The 23,144-nt window shown below is 34.8% G+C and overlaps 1 protein-coding gene across 2 annotated transcripts in view; it reads left to right on the plus strand.

Annotated features, from left to right (window-relative positions):
* Positions 1 to 23,144, plus strand: part of ANGPT1 (angiopoietin 1) — a 270,278-nt gene that overhangs the window by 216,057 nt on the left and 31,077 nt on the right. For both annotated transcript variants that reach the window (XM_081070066.1, XM_081070067.1), the window contains exons 6-7: positions 5,730 to 5,831; positions 16,236 to 16,402. In XM_081070066.1, coding sequence (XP_080926192.1) covers positions 5,730 to 5,831; positions 16,236 to 16,402 — 269 coding nt within the window. The remainder of the gene's footprint in view (positions 1 to 5,729; positions 5,832 to 16,235; positions 16,403 to 23,144) is intronic.

Below are 23,144 nucleotides of genomic sequence, written 5' to 3' on the forward strand. Positions count from 1 at the left end.
ACTATGGAAATGGCGGCATCTGCTCAAAACTATCATTAGATTTAGTTTTATTGGAAATAATAGCAGAGCATGGTGAGGGTGGGGGAGATAACTGAGCAGAAGGGAGAAAGATTTGGCCTTCTTCCTGACATAGGTGTTTGTTCCCTTGTTTTATCTGTTCCCTTTTATGATCATAGATCCTCTCACAAGTAGTAATAATGTTTTATTATGGAGACGGAAATTTTAGACTGGTAATACCTGTGCTTTTTCATAGGTAGCATATTTTGTTTTAAATCGCTTATTATAGTCACATAACTTGGCAGTAGTAAGAATAAATATTGTGTGAATTCCCCCAAAGTAATTTAGAAGCTGATTCATATAATAGTTCAAATGTATCGAGCATTTACAGTTTGCCAGGTCCTGTTCTAAGCACTTTAGATATATATTTACTTGTGTAAATATATATCCTCATATTCTCTGTGAGATAGGTGCTCCCGATATTCCTAGTTTAGAAAAGTAACTTGCCCAAATCACATAGTAAATATTGAACACAGGCTTTGCCACAAAGGAATCAACTCTAGACTATAGCATCTTAAAAGAGGCTAAGAAAGATAATTATTTATATTAGTGATGACTGAAGTTGCACCATTCATAATTTTTGAATATGAAGCTATGTGAGTGACACAGGAAAGAGTTTATTATCAGAAAATTATGTAAAACTGATTCATGCTATGATTATAAGCCACCTCACTCCCTTTCACTATATAATCTCATTTTCTTCTCCTATTTTGATATAAATCATTGATATTTTCTTAATCCTATAAAAAGTGCTTGGAAAATGCAATTTAGGACCTTCGCCCTTCCAAGTAAATTATGTTTGTCAATACAAAATTTGGTGCTACTTTTGGACATACTTAGCAAAAGCTTTGCTCACTGTAATGCTTGCTGCAGAAGTTTCTGCAAGATCAGAAACTCAAGGCAAGCCTATTTAAAAACAAAAGAAAACAAAATGTTCACATATGTATGAGTATGAGTATGATATGGGATATGGGCCAATCAATAAAATTGAGCTATTTAGGCAATTGATGAAAACGATTAACAAGAATTATTCATCTTTTAGACAGAGCGAGAGTTGCAAGTATACAGAATATTTATGCAGTTGCTGTTTTGACCAACATGGTTTCCAGCGAAGAAAGAATGTCTGCAAATGTCAGAAAAGTGTTATCTAAAATGTAACGTGGAAGACAAAGGTGGTTTTCTAGGGCTATTTAATGTTTCAAGTAGATAGAAAACGAGAATTACATTATTTCTATATTTATCTTTTACTTTTATATTATTAATAGCATGTGGTTATTTTCCTCTCTGAATTCTTTTCAGTGCATAGTAGTAGGAAATTTTTCCTTTCATTCCCTAAGTTTCTAAAACCAAATGCCTTAAAGCTAGCCTAGTTTCATCCAAAAACATAAACTGTTGAATCGTAACTCAGCTTATTGTAAAATATTAAAAATTTGTTTCTGAATTTATAATTCCCCTAATCCTTAGAAAAGGACTGTAACAAATGTGTTGAGTCTTTTTTATTTAAGGTTATAGAAAAGTAATTAATATCCTCAAGCCTAATCATTCCAACTTGTATGGAGCATAAAAACATAAGAACTATGTGAATCAAATTTCCCTTTTTTGTTTGGGTTTAAATCTCCATATTATGTTCAAAGGTATTTAATGCTTGAAAGCTTTGACCTTGCCTGGGATAGGAGCCAGTTCAACCTTTTCTTGGATGGAGTTAAGCCTAAGTCATATGATCAATAAATGCAAGCGGCACAGCAACTGCAGTGGGGCCTTGTCTGCAGGAAAGATGCTGCCAAATAGGGCAGACCACACAGCACTGGCAAAGGAACTGTTCAAGTCCTTCCATCTCGCAGATCTTTTGAAACCAACTACCTATTTTCTTGACTGTCCTTCATCTATTAATATGCATAGGCTTTTCATTTTTCTTCTGACTAGAAATACATGGTCTTTTTTTTCCTAGAGTAAATCCATCTTCTTTTTTTTATTATTATTACATTGAATGGGGTGACAATGGTTATTAAAATTACGTAGGTTTCAAATGTGTTTCTGTAATACATCATCTATAGATCCCATTGTGTGCTCTCCACCCAGAGTCAGTTCTTAAATATTTATAATCTTTGCACATGTTACTTTTTGTTTTATATATATATATGTATATATATATACATATATATATATACATATATATAAAACAAAGATTAGTAATGCCAGTACTATTAACAACAAGCTGATAATTATAATTGTAAGCACAATTTATTGAACTTCTACATATTTTAGCTTTGTACATTCCATATTATTTATAATAAATAATAAATTATATGCAGTTATATATAATAGTAAACTATAATATGTATATATCTTATTATATATAAGATGTATGCATAGACTATATAACGCACAGCATTTTAAATACATATTATCTCATATGTAACACACATCTAAGAGATGAGAGTAATGACAAAGCCTATCATGTGCCAAATACTATTCTAAAAAAACTCTATATGCATTGACTCATTTAATCCTTGCGAAAGAGCTAAGAGGTGGGACTAAACTTAGGAAATCTAGCACCCAAGTCCATGCCATTCAATTCTGTTATGCCCATATTTCACAAATGGCCCCTATAATCATTGCTGTTACTGAGTCCTAATAAGAATTGTAGAATATATGTCCAACCTCTTAACTTGTCTGCCCCTCAGCTCCCAACACAGAAATCTGCTTTGGAAACTTCTACCTTCTGTGTACCTCTGACTTTCTCTGACTCTTTATCTAAGAAGGACTCTCAGCTCATTTAACGTTTTCAAGTCACTGGATACCTGTGTTTGAAAGGAAAGTTGTCTTTTTCTAAACTTTGTGAGTGATTTTAGAACTTTGCATAAATTTTAATCACATAGATAATAGTAATAAAAATGTAAAGAATAGTTTTGTCTTCATACTCCATATTTATAAATGTAGTTATTTCTTTTCCCGATTACATAAGTGACATTTATAGATTTACAAACACAGTTTAGCAAAATTTCAGGCAATCAATGTCCATGAGGATAGAAAAATTTGGAAAAAAAATTCTGATTAACCAGTCAAGGTAGTGTAAAATTTAATAAAGAAGCGGTGACATCAGTTTCCCTTAGCAAAATGTTTCCTTGACATTTCTACTTACTCTTAATTTAAATTTCACTAGTAAAGTTCCAGCTTGGCCACTTGTCCTATGCCCTCTTTAAACTGTGCCATCTGGATTTTATTCTCATAAGAATCCTGTACTCTGTCTCCTCAAGGTCACTAATGGCTCCTTCATTTTAAATTAAAGTATGTATTTTCTTAATCTTTATTTGTCTTGACTTCTCTGGAATATTTGATTAAGTTGATCATTTCCCCAACTCAAAATCCATCTCTATCTTTTATTGCATTCCATTAATTAAGTTTTTCTATAACATTTCGTCTTTTCTTGCATCTCTATTTACTCAACAAATATTCATTTAGTACCCACTATAGGCTAGGTACTGCTCTAGGCACTGGGGACAGTAGCGAGTAAAATAAAGTTCCTGCTTACCTAAAGGTATTAACGTACTTTATCTCCATCAGCTGTTTACTAAAGCCCATTCTTGGGTCCTCCTCCCTCCCCCGCACACATACATCTCTTTCCACTATTTACTTCATTAACTAGTACGTCTTCAAGCTATCGACTACTACTTTCAAGCATATTACTCCCAAAACCGTTTTGAATTAGACAAACGTGGGGTTCAAATCTTGGATCCAGTACTTGCTATTAATAATAACTATTGGTAAATTATTGAAATACTCTAAGCCTCAGTTTTTTAATCTGTAAAATGGGGATAGTAATCATATCTACACCATAAGGTTGTTGTGAGAGAAGTTAGAAAATGCATGAAAAGCGTTTAAATTATCTGGCACTTCACAAGCATGTTATTGTTAATGGCTATTCCTTTCTTATTTCCTTATTCTCTTGTCCATATTCTTATCCTGGGTCTATCTCCAGTAGATCATCTCTAACAGATCAAAAAAAAAATCCCCTTTTGGATGACTATCCTCAAACTCTACCTGTCCCAAACCATGATCATTTTCTTTATTCATACGTTAGCTCTCTTCTTTAGGTCATTCTCAGGTCACTGGAGTTGAAAATTGTGGACTTCCACATCTCCTTAATCCCACAGGAGCAGTTGCTACTTCAACTTCTAGGCATTTTTCAGGACATGATCCATACTTTATTCATTGTAATATCTCCAGTTGTAATACAGAATCAGTGCCCCCACTCCCCCAAATGCTGCTGAGTGAAAAATAAGTGAATTAATGAATTTAAATGAATTTAAATGAAGGAAGACAAAAGACTAGCTAGAGGTTATGTTGAGGACAATGAGCAGGTACTGAAGGTTAAGGGATTAGTTGAGGGGGAACCTTGAGACAGGGAGGGGAATTTCACATCTAAGGTTAGCATATTCCTAGGGATTATAAAGACATACTGATGTGTGTCTGTTGTCAAAACAGAGGGAGAACCAGCCCTCTGGAGAGTCCCTTACTTATTTATGCTCAGAAATAGGCATGTATCTTTTATCCTTTTCCTCTGAGGAAGTACATGGGTAATTTATCCTTTGAATGACGGTCCTTGGCATTGTTTTCCTACCCATTAGCTATTTGTGCTCCAAATTTAATGCCTCGGGGAAAATACTTAAAGTTTTTTTCTTTAATCAAAGTTTAGCTCTATGTCCACACAGCCTGCCTGCTGTTGTTCTATTGCATCTACACTTTTAGCCAACCTCCAAGATGTTTTAGTTGTCAATTGCCAGGGGAATGGTGGTGTTCCCCATAGCTGGGCCCTCAAATAATCAAACTGCCACATTCATGCTTCATCAATTATAGTGATTGCTCTCCAAATATAATCCCATTACAGATATGTTTCTCTCCTTGGATGGACTCTGGGGGAAATGAATCAATTTCTAAATAAATACTATTGTATTTAGAATAATTGAAATAAGTATAAGTCTTTGAAAGATCTGGATAACTTTTCCACATGGGAAAGAAATGTTTGTTGCAGTCAGAAGGAATACAGTACGTCATGTTCTCCTCTTATTGTTCATGATGAAAATTCATGCAAATAATCTGTTCTCCATATGCCAAGGGCCAAATTTTGCCTCTAACGTAACACTGAACCATCAAGAATAATTATTGTAGTATGTAAGTGTATAGAAGTTAATGTGCAATGAAATGTGTAATAGCTAAATATAAACGATTTTTTAAAAACATTTTTTCCAAAGCCTTTATTATATTGCCATTTCAATTAATTAAAGATTTAAAAATTCTAAGTCTTATATTTTGGTGATAAAATGGTCTGTAGTTTTGGAAACTTTAGTAATATATTTAAAAATTGAACAAAAACCTATTATCACTGAAAACAACAATTTAAAAAACTTAGAGTCTGAGACTGAGATAATATTTAGCTCATTTAAGTGTTTATAAGTAATTTATGCATCTTTGATGGAATTTAATAAAAAACAATTCAGATATAAGAAAAGTAACCAATAAGATGTCTAAATTAACGTTTTTAGCATAGTAATTTTTATTTTTATCTATAGGCCTATCAATCCTACAGATTTTTATTTTTAAACATATCTGATATATGTTTCTTTACAACAGACATAATTTTCATTTGACTTTATTTTCCCTTTTTCTGTCAGGTCTTTTGCAATATGGATCTTAATGGGGGAGGTTGGACTGTAATACAACATCGTGAAGATGGAAGTGTGGATTTCCAAAGAGGTTGGAAAGAATATAAAATGGTAAGACGGAAGAACTTAGTAATTTTTGATGTTTTATCATAAGGTTATCTTCACCACACTATGTGACAAACCCTTGTTAGGTGTTTTTCATTTATTTTAAAAATAAAATGATAAATTAGTGAAATTATTTTCATTAAACACAAAACACTCATAAATCATTTTCAGTAAATTATTCCCATGTGTGCATTAGAAAGAAAAATGTATCACTGAAATTCTTTGGTGAACTATTAGGGATTGCCTGGATTTGTTCCTGGTTGAATGAGAGTGGGGGAAGCTAGAACTCAGACCCAGGCTGGGAACTTGAGCCAGGACAGGGAGATGTGCAGGGCTCTGGGTTGGGGAGCAGGACACCTACTACCAATGGCCTCACAAGGCTGGCAAGTTCTTGCTGGCTGTTTACTGAGAGCTCCTCTATGTGGCTATGTTGGCCTTCTCCTAACACAGTGATCCACGTTTATCAGACTTCTTATGTGGGAGTTGGCATCCCTCAAACACAAAAGTAGAAGCTTCCAGGCCTTTTTAAGGTTTATTAGACCCAGAAATAGCATGACTTCATTTTCACTGCATTTTTGTTGTTGTTTTTGTTAAAGTTGATGACAGGATGAGTCGAGATTCAAGGTGAGAGGAGCACACAAGGGTGTGAACTGTGAGGCAGGGTTCATTGGGGTCTCCAGAATATCGTTATCATCATCACTATGTTCCCAGCTAGCCTTCTCAATGCTTAACGTGTGCCAGCCCTATACATAATTTCTTATCTAGTATTTTACATCAAACCTATAGCTAATTATAGCTAATACTGTCTCCATTTTAAGAGGAAAATTAACAAGTTGGCAGATGAACTTTTCCAAGATAATATAGTAGATGATTGAAATAATTTATAGTCCAATAATCACATAGCCAATGCCTACAATATTAAATATTAATATTACAATCTGTTGACAGAATGTCAAGGCACAGTAATGGAAGAGAGTTTCCATTTATGGTCTAATTCTCTCTCTTTTTTTTTTAACATCTAAGTCTTCTGGATAATTCTTCTCTGGACAATTTTTTGACAAATTCCCTCTTAGAAGGTAAAGAAAAAGGTGAAGAGAAATGCTCTATTAGCCTAAGTTCTGTCTTGATGTTCTTGTAAACAATGTGTAAAAACTGTTGTTGGTTGACATCACCGTTCACCCATTAGTAGGTTTATAGTTGGTTGAATGACAGTAAACAAAGGGATTTAATAAAAGGAGGTCTCTGCGGCTGACTCTGTGTCTACAACATTTTTATCAGATAACTCAGTGGGACAGTATGAAAGTAGGTTAATAAAGTTTGGTGTCACACAAAGTTGGAACCTTGATGTCTTCAATAAATGACAAACTCAAGATAAAAAGGTAGGCTGAAGTCAACAAAACAAAATTCTACAGAGATAAATGTAAAGTCTTACCTGGACCAAAAATATGCAAAATCAACCGTGAGAATATGGGATAAAAGTGACTGATTAGCTTAAGAATCTAGTATTTTAAAGATGGAGAGATTTACTTGGCTATAAGCTCATTTTATGTTGTTGACTACAAAAAATCAAACACTTATATACACAGTCTACGTGAATAGTAGTTTTTAGTTGCAAAAAACAAAAATGAAGAACTCATTGGTTTCTGCCATGGTCTGGTTATGTGAAGAATATACTTCACATTCTAGAGGTTTTACAATAAATGAGCTTAGAGGATACAACCAGGATAGGAGGAATCTGGAACCACACCTAGAGCAGGTGAATAGTTGGGTGTCTAACCTGGAGAAAAAAGAATTAGGTGTAAACCTGTGTGATAGCTATTTGAATCGACTGGATGGAAGTACGTGGTACTGGAATCTGCTACTCACAGTGTGGTCCAGGGACCAGCAGCACCAGCATTGTCTGGGAGTTGCACTATTAGAAATGCAGAATTTCAAGCTCCACCCCAGACCTCCTGAATTAGAATCTCCTTTTTAACAGTGCTGTAGAGAAGGAATCTCCATAATAAATGGAGGAATATTCCAGGGAAGCAAAATTTGACTGACTAGGAACACAACTCTCAATGATTCTTCCTAGCATGAATGGATGCATGTTAGTGGTAAGGACCTCTCTTCAATAGAAACACCCCAGTAGAAGGTAAATCACCATGGTTCAGGATTGTTATGGAGAACTGGCATGTTGGTTTGATTCTAAGGTCTCTTTCTGCCCATACGACTCTAAGAACATATAAGGGGAAAAAGAGAACCTAAGTTCTAAAAGAGGACCTTGCATTGTGTCTAAATTAACAGTTTGAATCTTCACTTTGCCATTTACAAATGAAGTGATGTTTGGCAAATCATTTAACCCATATCTGAACTTTCTCACTTGTTAAAAGAAAACAATAATACCTTACCTGCCTTGCAGGGATGTTATGAGAATTAGATAGAAGTAAAGCAATTGGAACACTGAATTTTCAATAAACAGTAGTTATTATTTTTACCCAAGATTAAAACATCAAAGACTCCAAAATTTTTACTTAACTCTGCCAAAAATATTTTGTGAACCACCTTAACTCATGATTATTTTCACCATTAAAATGGGATCTGAAGAAATCATCTGAGACTCAGACTATAGATATAGATTTAGACAAATCTGTAATCCATTATTATTAATATTAATTATAATGGAAAAACGAATATAAAGTTGCCATCATGGTGACTTTCCAAAATAGTGAATTATTAGTTGTAAGCATCTGCTGCCTTCACAAACTAGGCATATTAATAAAAGAGACTGACATATGAAATATGGCATCGATTTAAGTCTTATAAGTATTTACCATATATATTTTATTATGCATTTTTTTATTATTGGAATGGGGCAAAATTATTCTTTAATCATAGCTTTTATGAAGTTTTCCCTCCCCCTTTTTAAAATAGAAAGACTATCATGTTTTATTCAAACTAGAGCAATTTATCAGCTGAGTGTCAATTCTGCATGGTCAGAAAATGAGTTAGGCTCCAAACTTCTGAAATATTTTCGCAAAAATGAGTCTGAGGACCTTTTTTGTTTTAATTAAAAGAATTTATCACATGTTACAAGTTGGTTAACTTTCACCAAAACACATGGTAGAAAGTGTTTCAGTTGTTTCCTCCAGAGCTTTTCTTTCACCTAAGGACAAAATAACATGACTCCACAAAGAATGGAAGTAGACTCCCTATGACAGTTCTCATCAGTCACACCCACTTCTGCTCCCTGCATCAGAAGAACCTGGCTGCTAGGGTGCACACCCTTTGGGAAAACAAGAACTTCTTGGTATGCACCACTTCATCCGCAATCTCCACTTCTGCTAGAATGCAACAACCTAAGACGCTTCACTTCTTTCTAGGGCACTGAGTTTCATCCCACCTTTTTTTCTATCTTTCCTATCTCTTGTCCTTTGTACTGATTAATACCTAAGGTCTGCCTCTTGCCTCATAAGGTTTCCAGAAAAAATAAGTTAAAATTATTAACACATGAAATCACAAATATGTATTATGTATTATAATTACTATTTTTAAACGTCTCAACATAGACCATTTGCTACTTATTTGTTTCTTAACATTGGCTTTAAGCCTACAAAAGCCTACCTGAGCTTTGTTTTTTTACTTAACCTTCCTTAAAGGAGATTCAACAAAATCTGGTTTATGGATTTGTAAAGATGTTTGCGGAGAGGGAAGTCTGGAGTGGGCTTTTTTAATGAGGCACTTAGGGAACTATATTAACTCCTTCAAGCCATGAGGATACTAGTTAGAAGCCTCCAGCAATAACACTTATCAGAAGTACTTTTGCACATACAGCCAGATCAAGCTACCGTGTTTCCCCGAAAATGAGACCTAGCTGGACAATCAGCTCTAATGCGTCTTTTGGAGCAAAAATTAATATAAGAGCTGGTGCTGTATTTTATTGTATTATATTATATTATATTATATTATATTATATTATATTATATTATATTATATTATACCTGGTCTTATATTATAGTAAAATGAGACCTGGTCTTATATTAATTTTTGCTTCAAAAGGTGCATTAGAGCTAATTGTCTGGCTAGTTCTTATTTTTTTTGGAAACACGGTAGGAGTTCCAAATAGTACCCTAGTAGCCTAACTTTATGGAAGGTGGTAACTAATGCCCTGGAGACAACCTGGCTTTGTATTGAAAACAATTACTCGCATAAACAGAACTTCCTATTGATACAAATATTTCAGTCTGAGCACCAGAACTTCTGGGAGTTCTTTGTTTCTGAAAAAAAATTAAGAGCACATTTTCAACGGCATTTAAACATCTTCACATTGAAAAGAGAAATATATATACATATAAGAAATTTAAAATGTGGAAAGAATCATTTTTTTGATCTTTCTTGGGCTTGAGTGTCTCAGCGTTAAGGGAGATGCATGACTGATTGTGAATTAAAGCACCTTAGGAAGTCACAGCTCAGTAACCTTGACTTCTTATCTGTTTTCTTTAATTTGTATGAGAAGAGATGAAACCCATAGGATACATGAACTGTGTATGGTTTCAATTGTGTTCAGCTATAAAAAGTCAAGACTTCCTGTGAACATTATCAGGCAAAATAAATAAAATATCAGAGACAATTATTTTATTAACTTGGAAAAATACAAACCACAACTAGACATTTCTTCAGGTTTTGGCAAAAACTAACGAATATTGGTTTTTCCTCTGTACATTTTTTTTAGCAAAATGTGGTTTTAAGACCAATTCTAAGTCAGCATTAGTTTATGAAAAATTCCAGTGTCTTTTGTTGCCTTTTATTAAAGAGCTAAAGGAAAAATAAAATTGATCAATAATCTATCTGAATTAAGGTATAAAAATCTTTCAAGTGGTTGTGATTAGAGTAACTAATCATAGTAGTTTTCATAAAATAGTATGGTATAACATCCTTAGATTTCATTTATGAAAAAGGAGAATTTCTATTTTTATTACTATTGTTTATTAATTCAATAAGGACTTGTTGCCTTTTTAGTATCAGCACTGAATTTTGTATAAGCTTTTATTTATATTTTTATGGATATTACAGGCTATTTGGAGTAAAATATACACCTATGGTAAGCTGTTATGTATGCAATAATGTGTAAACCTATTTTTTAATGTCCATTGGCCATCTTTGTATTTCAGACATGAATATGATTTTTTTCAAGGACAGCCCCATAATATATAATCAAAACTTGCCTCCTAATATGGAGCTGAATATGAAGATGAGATTTTATGCTTGTATCTTCCCTGTGTACTACTCAGATAATCTGATCTGGTTAACATATTCCTTCTAATGTGCCCTCAGAATAGCTATTTCACATCATGATTATATGATTCCTCACATTAGGTGTAGAGCAGACACACCAGTGGAACAAACAGGAACCTTGTAAGTGTACAGATCTCTCAACCTACTCCAGACAAAATGAATCAGAACTTCTAGGTCATCTATATTTTTTACAATCTCTGCAGCTGTTTTTGATATGCGCTCCCAGTTGAAAACAACTGTCAGAACTATCAATTTATTAGCACAGGTTTAAGATGTCAAAAATTACCTCTTTTGTAGGTAGATCCTGAAACTTCTGAGACATAAAGAGGAAGGGATTTTAAAAAATAGGACCAAGGGCAAGTTGAAGGGGACAGCTTCTCTTCAGCATTCGGAAGCCGAAGCATAGAAAGTAGTCTACATTTTGGTTTATGTCACAGTTTAGCTCCAGTTGCAACCAGTTGGTTTTCATTTCTTACTCAGTAATTAACTCCTTGGATTAAAATTACAGTACTCATTTGTATAAACCAACACTCAACTTGTCATTAGAAACACATTAGTTCCTAGCATCTGAAAGCCTTTTACATAATTGTTTCAGCCTCCCCTTATTAATTTTCAAAGACAAGGCCCCGGATGATTTTTGTTCCCGTTCTCATACAGAGTAGACAGGAACCTGCTAACCCTCAAATAGCTCACAGTCTCATGGGAGAGAGTAAACAGAAAATTAGTGTATGTTGTGAAATATCTTCTAACTGTAATGACAACAACTAGATTTTTTTAAGTGTTTCTCATGTATCAACACTGCACTAAATGCATTAGGTATGTTGTCTCATTCTTTCTCACAACATTCTATAAGGAAACATTTTTTTTAACCATGTTTTGCAGAAGGAAACTGAGGCTCAGAAATAACGTCGGAGGGTCCACAGGAAATATGTAGCAAAAAGGCTTCAAATTGGAACAGAGACAGGGAGTAGAAGTTATTTAATCATAGCCAAGCATTTGTTGCTAGGCATCGAATTCATGGTCTGCCTGATAAACTATCCAATAGACAGTTTACAAATGTGGGAACCCATTTTCCCTTCTTTCATTTATTTTTCATATTTATGATGAAAGAGTTGTTTCTGCATCACTGACTTGTGGCTATTAGAAGCTTTCCTCCCTCCACTATCTCTCTAACAGCCATTTTGATTCATTGTAGCCCAATGTTTCGCTCCCATAATAGAGCATATGCAGATAGTTTTTCAGAAAAGTGCATTAAATAGAATTTTGGTTTCTCAAAGCAAATTTTGTCGCTGTCTTTTCAGTTGCTTATTCCTCTATTCTCAGTCAGAAAAAGAAAACTGTTTAGGAAGGGATGTTAATCTCACTTAGAGGCACAAGCCTGCATGCCAAGATGGGGATGGAGGCTTGGAGGAATGACACTAATGCTCGTCCATTTTCTGAGACTCGCTGGAAATCTCTGCACTTTTCCCTGGGGAAGCTGGAGAGTTTTATCCATGAAACGCTTTCAACAGCATGGAAATATGTGACCTAAAACTTAACACTTCATCATTCCCAGCCTCCTTATTCACATTTAGTATAATTGCTGAATCCCTTCTGACTACACAGAAGAGGGAATTATCAAGTGGCTAGAGGGAGAGTTTTGACATGTCTGAGCTGAGAAGAAATGCAAGGAAAATCCCAGCGGTCTTCTTTTTCTTCCCAATGGCTGCTGCAACTGAGAATGTGCTAATTCTTTGACTTCAGTTCTCTGTAACTTTCTGTTTTGCTTATCGTTGGAGGAGGTAAGCTTTGCTCTTCTCCTTGCTATGTAGCACCAACTGCCATAAGAATGTGTAAAATTCTTAGCATATTCTAAATTGCCCTAGTATTTCCTGTCACTGTAGAACTTTCACAAAATGTGATCTGAGCATCTTAGGAACAGAGAAGAAAGGAGCCACTGGCATTCTGTCCCCAGTAGGTCCTACCTCTTTGCTCTGAGCTACAGATAGATGGTCTTCAGGGGACATATACCTACTGCAGTCTGGACAAAGAGTGTTCAGTTAATTAAAAACTAAGTTACATTGGAGAATAACTTTTAAAGTGTGCCTACATATACTAATACGTTTTCTGTTAACTTTAAATATCAAAATATGCATTCTTTTTTTTTTTTTTAAATGTCAGGCCAAACCCTGAAATTCTTGGTCAGTGGTTCTTTCATAAAACTTTCCCATAATGAAATGCATCAAATTTCTAGCTTCCGTATTTTTGTGGTGTTTTTTTTTTAACTAGAGAAACTAAGATGTGTGCAAAGCAATGTAAGTTAAAAATTCTCTAATGCTTTATTATTTTTCCCAGTCTTTTACAGTTGTAATAACACATAATTCAAAAACAATTTTTTAATTATTTGCTTTTATTGAGCAAATCTAAATACTTAAATTTTAAAACAAAACAAAACAAAACAAAAAACCCACAAAACTCTTTCCTCACTAATATGTAACTTATTTATATAACATTATACATCTTATCATTACAATAGCAGACTGGCATAAACAGATTTCAGACCAAGCACACCTGTGGCCTTGGTAAGTAACTCAATTGGCAGGAACAGTGGTACACAAATATATTTAATGCTTTGAGTATATTCTGGACATCAATATATTTTAAAGAAGAAATGGAGAACACTAATTCATAGGTTAAGTTAGTTAAAGGAAAAAACAGTGAATAACACTTCTGCAGTTATAATTCTACCTAGTTAATATACATTAAATTTGAAAGGAAATAAAGGTTTTCCAAATTCTATCATCTGTGTTGAGAAAATAAAGATTGCTGTGATTATTTTACTACTTCCCTCACAATTCTTTTCAATATAGACAAAACCTCTATTAATGAATACCTCAATTCACCAGAATCTGTTTCTTTCTGAAACATTAGAGTATATTCTGTTATTACTGGAGGTATGTTTTCCAAATATTAATGTGCACCAGATAAATTGGGAGCTTGCTCAAGAAAGATTCATGGGACTGGCTGGAAGATATTTTAACTCTGTGTAGAGCTATGATTTTTTTTTTTTTCAACTGGAGCTCCAGTGAAATATCAAAACATGCATTCATTTGGTGATTATGATTTGGTTCAATACTTTAAGAAATGCTTGTCTGAAACTCAACCAAAGTACCTACAACAAGAATTATGTTTTAAAGTTACTTCTCTGAATGTAATCACAAATTACTATAGTCCATTCTTCCTTCCTCCCATCCTTCTTTCCTTCCTTTTTCTTTGAACTCCAATAAAATATATGGAATACCCAGTTTATGCCAGTATTTTGCTAGTCTTTGAGGGTTCACAAATACAACACAACTCTGTCCTCAAGGAGCTCGTAGTCTGGTCAGTAATACAAACGTGTAGATTGAGAATTACATTGAATTCAAGCAGTACCAAGGAATATTTTTCTGAGGCAGTTGTGAATACATAAAATGTAGAAAGCCAGCAGTTACTTAGGGTTCTTTATTTTCCTATCACTAACATCTCCAACATTAAAAGTTGGCTTTCTTTTGGAGTCAACTTTTTTTTTTTTTTTGTCCCACAAAGAAACTATTTTGAACACCTAACAGCCATGACTGAATTGCCCTAAAGAGAATAATAAGGCCATATTGAAATTCAGGTGCAGAGCAGCCAACTAGGTTCACTCACTAGCTCTTACAGGCAGCAATCTGACTCAAAATTCAAATCCACGCTGGCGAAGCATTTAAAGGATTATAGTTCTGGATTTACAGAGTTGCCAATAGATATTTAAAAGTGAGAATGTTGTGGACGTAGGGGTGTATATATCATTTTGAATTAGTGTTTTGGATTTCTTTGGATAAGTACTCGGAAGTAAAATTGCTGGGTCATCTATTAGTTCTATTTTTAACTTTTTGAGAAATCTCCATATTGTTTTCCACAGTGACCGCACCAATTTACAATCCCACCAACAGTACACCAGGGTCCCCTTTTCTCCACATCCTTGCCAACATTTGTTTATTGATTTATTGATGATAGCCATTCTAACCAGTATGAGGTAATATCTCATTGTGGTTTTTATTTGCATTTCCTTGATGATCAGTGATGTTGAGCATCTTTTCATATGTCTATAAATGTCTATTCAGGTCTTCTGCCCATTTTTAATTGGATTTTTACTTGTTAATTTATAACAGTTCCTTATATATTTTTGATATTAACCCCCTATCAGCTATATCGTTGGCAAATATCTTCTAAAATTATTCAGAAAGAGACAGACAAATACCATATGATTTTGCTTATATGTGAAATCTAAAAAAATAAGATAAACAAGCAAAATAGAAACAAGCTCAGAGATACAGAGAAAATTGGAGGTCACCAGATGGGAGGGAAGTCACCAGATGCGGGACTGAGTGAAAAAGGTGAAAGGGATTAAGAAGTACAAATTGCCAGTTATAAAAATAGTCATGAGGATGTAAAGTACAGCATAGGGCATATATTCAATAATATTGTAATAACTATGTATGGTGTCAGATGGGTACTAGACTTACAGGTGTGATCACTTCTTAAGGTATATACACGTCTAACTACTATGGTGTAAACCTGAAATTAATATTGTATGTCAATCGTAACTGAAAAGAAAATTTTTTTTAAATGAGAATGTTAAAGCTAGAAAAATCAAGAGTCTAATACCCTTTTTAAATTGTTATCTGAGCATAGTTTGACTCTGAATAATAATGTAAACACAAAAAATAACAATATTGTTAAATAATTTGTCTGATACTATCCTGATGTTTATTGGAAAATGTTTGAATTATGTTCAAAATATTTTATTACCTAGAAATTTATAAACATTTTCAAAAGCTATCTGTGGTAGAGAAGTGTTTACTGGTTAACCCTATTAATCAGATTCATGTGATCCAAAAACATCTTATCTACACAGATGTGAATATCAGGTTTTAATGCAATAAAAATTAGATGGGGTGAGACACAGCAGAAAAATACTAGGTAAATAATTGGAAAAAAAGTGTGTAAAATGTGCAAGAAATATTTTTACTTTTAAAAAATGTTGTATTATTATTATTATTTGGAACATAGTTAAATATTGAACATGAAAAGTGTTTCTTTCTGAAGTAACAACTGCAACTCTATATTCTTTCTCAGGGTTTTGGAAATCCCTCTGGTGAATATTGGCTGGGGAATGAGTTTATTTTTGCTATAACCAGTCAGAGGCAGTACACACTAAAAATCGAGCTAATGGACTGGGAAGGAAACCGAGCCTATTCACAGTACGACAGATTCCACATAGGAAATGAAAAACAAAACTACAGGTATGTCCTCCTTCTGTGTAGTACTCAGCTACCTTGGGCCTACCCACTTAATAGTTTCAGTGGAAACGTTTGAAAGAAAGCCCAGATGAAAGCCATCTTTCAAATTGCAAATCGGTTTGTTTTTCTATGTCTATTACAAGGAGATATTAAAACCGTATAAAAACTTCTTAAAAGCTTTAAATTTCAGTTTTCACAGACTGATTGTATTGATGTTGGCTCAAAATCCAGAAGATAGGGAATGAAGTCAAGCACAATATTATTGTTGTTGTTGTTGTATTTTTATCGTTGTTATTATGATGAAGTTGTAGTGCAAGCATACATATAAACTGATGACAGACAATTGACTCAAACTCAGTGGCTTGAAATATATACTCCTTTCCTTCTATCAAAACATTTCCTACTTATGCTTTCTTTTCTAACCTGTCTTAAATTTTTATTTTTTCACATTATCTTAAAGGTGATAAAAGAGGAGTACATTTTTATGTTTTTGAATGATTGACATAAAAGATAAGTCAAGGCATAATTTAGAATTTTTTGGTAAATAATGTAAAAGACAAAAATAAATCCAAATAATGGCATCAATATACACAGAACGTTATTACAGATGTAAAAATAGACAATCTATATACTTAATCTCTGATTTTTTTTCCCCATGAGCAGTTTATACGCTAGGAAAAAAAAACAATTAAAAAAGGTTATGCAGTGTGGTAAATTCATTTCACAAATACTGTGTTACCTCTATGTTCCAGGAACTCCATGCACTAGCAGATGAGATCTTTAATCTTCCAGACCTCACAGTCCGGTTTTGTTACTAACTGGGTCACTAAATATCTGCTTGGTGTTCTGTGAAAACAGGGAATATATTTTAATTACTTTTATATCAGTCCTCATTAATGCAATACCTGGCACATAGCAGGTCTTTAGCAATTGTGTATGTCCCAGTTTTGTAATCAGTAAATTAGAGTTGCAATGATTTTAAACTCTGAATAGTGTGGCAATTCTACATCTGTAATGGAAATGCAATTGTGTGCATCAAAGGGCTGGCATATTGTGACAAGCAAAATGCAATGACAACAGAAACGCCTTCTGCTTTTCTTCCAACCTGTGTGGCCATTTCCTTTAGTTCGACTGTTTTAGCTGCTTATTTGTCTTTTTGAGACATACCATTCTTTAAGACTTTGGATCTACAACTTTTTCACGAACACATCTCATTTTATTTTAATGGATTGTATATGGGATTGGATCCTTGGAGACATAATAGTCATTTTCTTAACAAACAGTGATGATGTCACCACAACAGAGGATGAGAAATAGATCTAAGAGTTCATATCCCCTGGGGGGCGGTGGGGAGTGAGGTTGTCCATAATGGCAACTCAAGAAACCAAAGAAGAGACATTTATAAAATGCAATGGAGTGTAAGAAGAAATGTTTCGAAGGAGGTCAATATTTTGAGAGTTTTATAACAAGAAAAACCACTGTAAAACATCAGGGGTACTCTTATGTAAATGTTTTGACCTGAAACTTGAAACTATATGAAACTTGGCTAATGTCAGACAGCCTGACAATAGAACTAGCGAGTAATTAGTCTAGTCTTTTTCTAGGCTCCTGAAGAATTTTCTTTGGTTCCTCTCCAAAGTGTCTCTCATTGTGTGTGTGTTTGTGTGTGTGTGTGTGTGTGTGTGTGTACACATGCACACATGTGTTTGCAAGGTGAGGTTGGCATTACGGGGACAGAGTATTTGCGCAGCTTTAGGAGAATTGTGGGCATCCAAAGGAGGCTTCAGGAGCAGGATATGAATGTCATCCTGGCATCTTCCTTGGGAATAGCACTTACCTCCTTTTAGAGTGGCCCACTGCTCTCATTGGGCATTTCCTATTCCTTCAACATGTATGATTCAGATCTTTACCCATATGATGCACATCTGTTATCAAAAAGTAAGTCTCATCGCTTCTCGGCCTTTTGACTAAGATTGAGTGTAAAAGTAAGTCTTCCCAGCTAGAATGAGGCATACACTCTGCGGTCCCCATTTTTCTTTCTTGAGAGTACTGTGAACCTTGAGAATCAGAACTGTGAATCCAGAAAGATTTAATAGTTTAATTCTAAATCTCTGGTTTTAATGAAAAGAAAGCTGAGGTCCAGACATATGCAGTAATTTTCCCAATGAGTGAGAAAGACTTAAATGTGGGATGCTTGGCTCCTACCTAGTTCAGTGTGGTCTCCAGGCGAGGATGCTGTGTAATAAAGTTGGTAGCTCTGGCCTTCTTTCCTGACAAGACCCAGCAGAAAGTAGGTCTGTAATCATCACATTCTCATGCAATTAAGTTTTAAGATTTATGTTAGCATCAAATGGGAAATAGTATTCATTAAAACATAACACCTGTTCAATGAAAGTTTAGTTAAAATAATCACAGTATGAAATGGTGTTATTCACTCTTTCAAAGAAAAGCAAACAGAAGCTTGGAAAGGGAAGCTGCGCCCCTGCGACTTCCTTCTCCCTCTGTATCATCACTCACTCACGCCTACTGCTGATTCTCCAGGTTCAGTAATGCCATGTGGGCCCAAGTTAACAGCTCAGATGTCCTGCTTTGCCTTCTGTGCTTCCACTCCACTCATTGCTCTTCTCTCTCAATTAGGATGCCCTATGGTGATACAGTATTAAAAGCATTTATGCTGACATTTGTATTAATACTTTGGAATAGTATTAAATTAGTATTTTATAATTTATGAAATAGTTTTTAACACTTTAATCATTTAATCCTGACAATGACTTCTTAAGTTGTTATTAGAAACATTTTAAAGAGGAAGAAACTGATGCTTTAGTCAACTGACCTGCTCAAAATCAACTAAATTTCAACTAAACTCAAAACTATAGAATTTATGAATTTATGCTTGATCTTTTTTTTTTTTTCATTTTTATTGAGGAATATTGGGAAACAGTGTGTTTCTCTGGGCCCATCGGCTCCAAGTCGTTGTCCTGCAATCTAGTTGTAGAAGGCGCAGCTCAGCTCCAAGTCCAGTTGCAGATTTTAATCTTTAGTTGCAGGGGGCGCAACCCATCATCCCTTGTGGGAATTGAACTGGCAACCTTGTTGTTAAGAGTTCCCGCTCTAACCTACAGAGCTATCCAGCCACCCCATGCTTGATTTTTGTTTTATACTTTTTTCTCTTTCAAGTTAAATTTAGAAGTTCTTTGAGAGGTTTATTTTTTAATATTCTTTCTTACCAGAAATTTTATTTTTAAAACTCTTGTAATAGCTGTGGCTACATGTATAAACCTAATTATTTTTAAAAAGTCTTTCTCGTGTTCTAGACACACACTGATTAAAAGTAAGCGTTGTGAATGGATAGATAAGCTTACAAATGTACATGTAATACACATATTTTCATTTCCTCCAAGGAAATTCCATATGATTTTCTCAGGTAGAAAATAAAATCTATAGAACCCAGGAGAATATAAATAAGAAAAAATAATAATGTAAGAGTATTATGATGAACACATCATGTGAAATAACATGCAGTCAATGTGAAATGATTAAATACTTCCTCTAGAGAGGTAGTATTATTGAGAGTCTCATCATCCAACACCCAGACTATTACAGAGCCTGTCTGCCTCCAGTCTTTATGCTCTCAAATATATCTTCCTCACTGTTGTGGGCTGGTTTTTCTAACAGACAATTTGACTTGGTCTGTGCCCTCCTCTATATATTTCCACAATGTTCTACTATCTAAAGGTTAAAGTCTGTCACTGAAAAGTTTTCATGACCTGGCCATAACCTACTTATTCAGCTACGGCAATCATTCTCTCCCCACAACCTCACCCAACCAGACTCTTCCTCATTATAATTATGTTCCAGAAATGACTTGCAATTTCCCTATACCTTCCACGTCTTTGCTATGTCTTCCATGTTTATGGACATACATCCTTACCCTATACACATAAACCCAGCTTTGGATACGTCTTCTAAGTCTCCCTTATTCTAGGAAGTCTTCCCTGTTCCTTATTATGGTAGATACTATAATTATGGTAGATATGGTGATGCACTAACCCATTACTCCCCTTCAGAACTGAAGCATTCCTTTGTCCACTTCCTGGGAATGTTGCTAGCTATCAGCATATAGCCAAGGTCCCCTGCCTGAGCATTGCCTGTGGCTGGAGAAAGTCATACCACCCAAAGTCACTGCTCCTTCCTGCAGACAGATTGCATCCAATGACTGGTCAATATAGTAGTTTATAAAGATACCTTGCCCCAATTCGGGGCAAATATGAAGGACCACCCAAGGTCCAGAATTCCACTTGAGATTAGCTGAGGTCTCACTGTGATTGTGTGCAAGCCCCACTTCTCCCTCTGCTTGGCACTGCTTTCTTCACCCTGCCATGTGGATTGAGCCTAAGAGCACTGCCCTATAAGTCTCCCTACACTGATTTCCCAGAGAAATGCATCACTCTCATTCTCAGGCTAATTTGGATGCTCTGTACTACCACATATCCACCCATAACACTCTGGCTAACTGCTCAGTATCCACATTCTATCCTAAAGTCATTAATGAATGTTTTTTAAAAATAACTCTGTGTATTTGTGTGTGTGTGTGTGTGTGTACGTGTGTGTTTCTACTGTTTCTAAGCTTCTAAAAGTTAGAAACCATTTTCATCAAAATTCAAGGTATACACCTAAATTAGCCAAATAATTAACTAAAAGTTAATAGCTAATATTTCACAAATACATGCTATGCACCAGGTACTGTTTTCACATGAGAAAACTGAGGCATTGTACTTTGTACAAGGTCAGAGGACCTATTATGTGTAGAAGTCAAGATTGAGCTTTGATCTCATAGCTGCCCACTATATGGTCATCCTGTAATAAAGAGAAGTCAACAGTTAATTTCCATAATTAAATACACTCAAAATGTGTATTCTAAGAGGTAAAATGTTTCCTCTAATCCCATTTCTGTCTTTAATAATCTGAATGTTCATGAACACATTATCTCATTTCTCTGGTTCTCAATTTTCTGTCCTATAAATCAAAGTATTTGTAAAGCTCCTTGCAGCTCAGAACTTTCTAGAATAGAATTACCTTTATGCATACATTTCTTTTTTATTTTATGACCCTTCAATCCTTTGATAAATGAGTACATTTTCATCTCTCTAATAAATACTTCAATAAGAGTTTCCATCAGTTTATGGCTTACTGTGACCTTTTACTTCTCATGAAAACTTGCTGGTCCCAATACTTAGAGTTGAAAAACAAATAGATAACCACTGCTACCCAAACAAATGCTTAAAATAATAACAGATTATTTGTGGGATTGGAGAGATACTATGATCTACTGGAAAGAGCTCTGGAATAGGAATCAGAAGATGTGGAAACTATTAAATAGTGACGTCTGGTTTCACTATCCATTAAACCAACTTGATTGTCTCAATGTTTAGTCAGGGAGATAGAGCCATGATGAGTGTTATGGAAATAAGGGATTTGTTATACAAATTGAATTTTACACAAATGTGAGATGAGCTACAGAGGGAAGGTTTGGAAGATAAAGGTAGAAAATCAGAGAGTCCCTAGCACATATAGTTAAGACCCAGCATCGTGGTAGACAACCAAGAGCTTATAGGGAAATCCCAGAAATCAAACACATCCAGCCACCAGAGTAGGACAACAAAGGGGGAGGTCTAAGGAAAGCTGTGGCTTCAGTGTAGCTCTGTCACCTGGGGATGTGCAATTGCGTATCTGGTAGTAGATCAGAAGCCACTGCCAGCAGCGGGGAGGCAAGCTAAAGGCAGAGTGGCAAAGCGGACAAGCTGGAAGCTGCCAGGCACCTCAGCCCCTGAACAGCACTGTATCTGATGATGATTCTGAGAGTCAGGCCACTCCTTCATTTCCGCCTTCCAAATCTCACACAAAGTCCTCTTTTGGCCAACTCTAACTTGGAACCATACAAGGAAGGAGATTCTGGGAAATGTAGTTCTCAGGCTAAGGGAACAGTGGCACAATCTAGCTCTACTTGGGCAAATCACCTACTACTTTTATACCTCAGATTGTTTATCTTTAAGTGGAAATAATATTCTCTTTCTTATCATCTGGACCATTCTGTTATAGGAATCCAATTAGAAAGAGTATGCAAATATACTTTGTATTGGACAAACTCAAATTCCATGCAACTGTGAAAGATATTTAGATATTTGTAATACAATTTTTATAGTTATCATACCTGAGAAATTTTAATTAGGTATCTATATTGAAAGCCACCCCAACACTGTCCCCAAAATAAATTTTACTGATATGTTTATTTATTTGGATTCAAGACCTAGTCTAGCTTCCCGCATTGCATCAGTGGTCTCTTTAGTCACCTTTTACCTAGAATAGTCTACTGTACACCCACCATTAATATTTTTGAAGAAATCATGTCTGTTTTCCTCAGAAATATTTCTGTCTGGATTTATCTGATTATGTCTTTGTGATAAGATTCAAATTAGATAATTTTAATAAGAATGCTATATAACCAATATTGGGTACTTCCCATTTTATCAAATCCAAAGGCACAAAAGGTCAATTTATCCCATTATTGGTTGGGTCCCATTACACGTTTCATTCACTTGTTAAGGTTTTGCTTTTTTGCTTTTGTTTTTGCAATGAAATATGTAGTCATTTAAATAAAATTCTTACAAAATATAATGTATTAGGGTGATCTATTTTGGTTGAAGTGGTTGTGGGTCCTAGTACAGTATTTCTTTGCCGCTCCCCT

The sequence above is a fragment of the Rhinolophus hipposideros genome (genome assembly GCF_964194185.1).
Source record: "Rhinolophus hipposideros genome assembly, chromosome: 13".
Lineage (NCBI taxonomy): Eukaryota > Metazoa > Chordata > Mammalia > Chiroptera > Rhinolophidae > Rhinolophus > Rhinolophus hipposideros.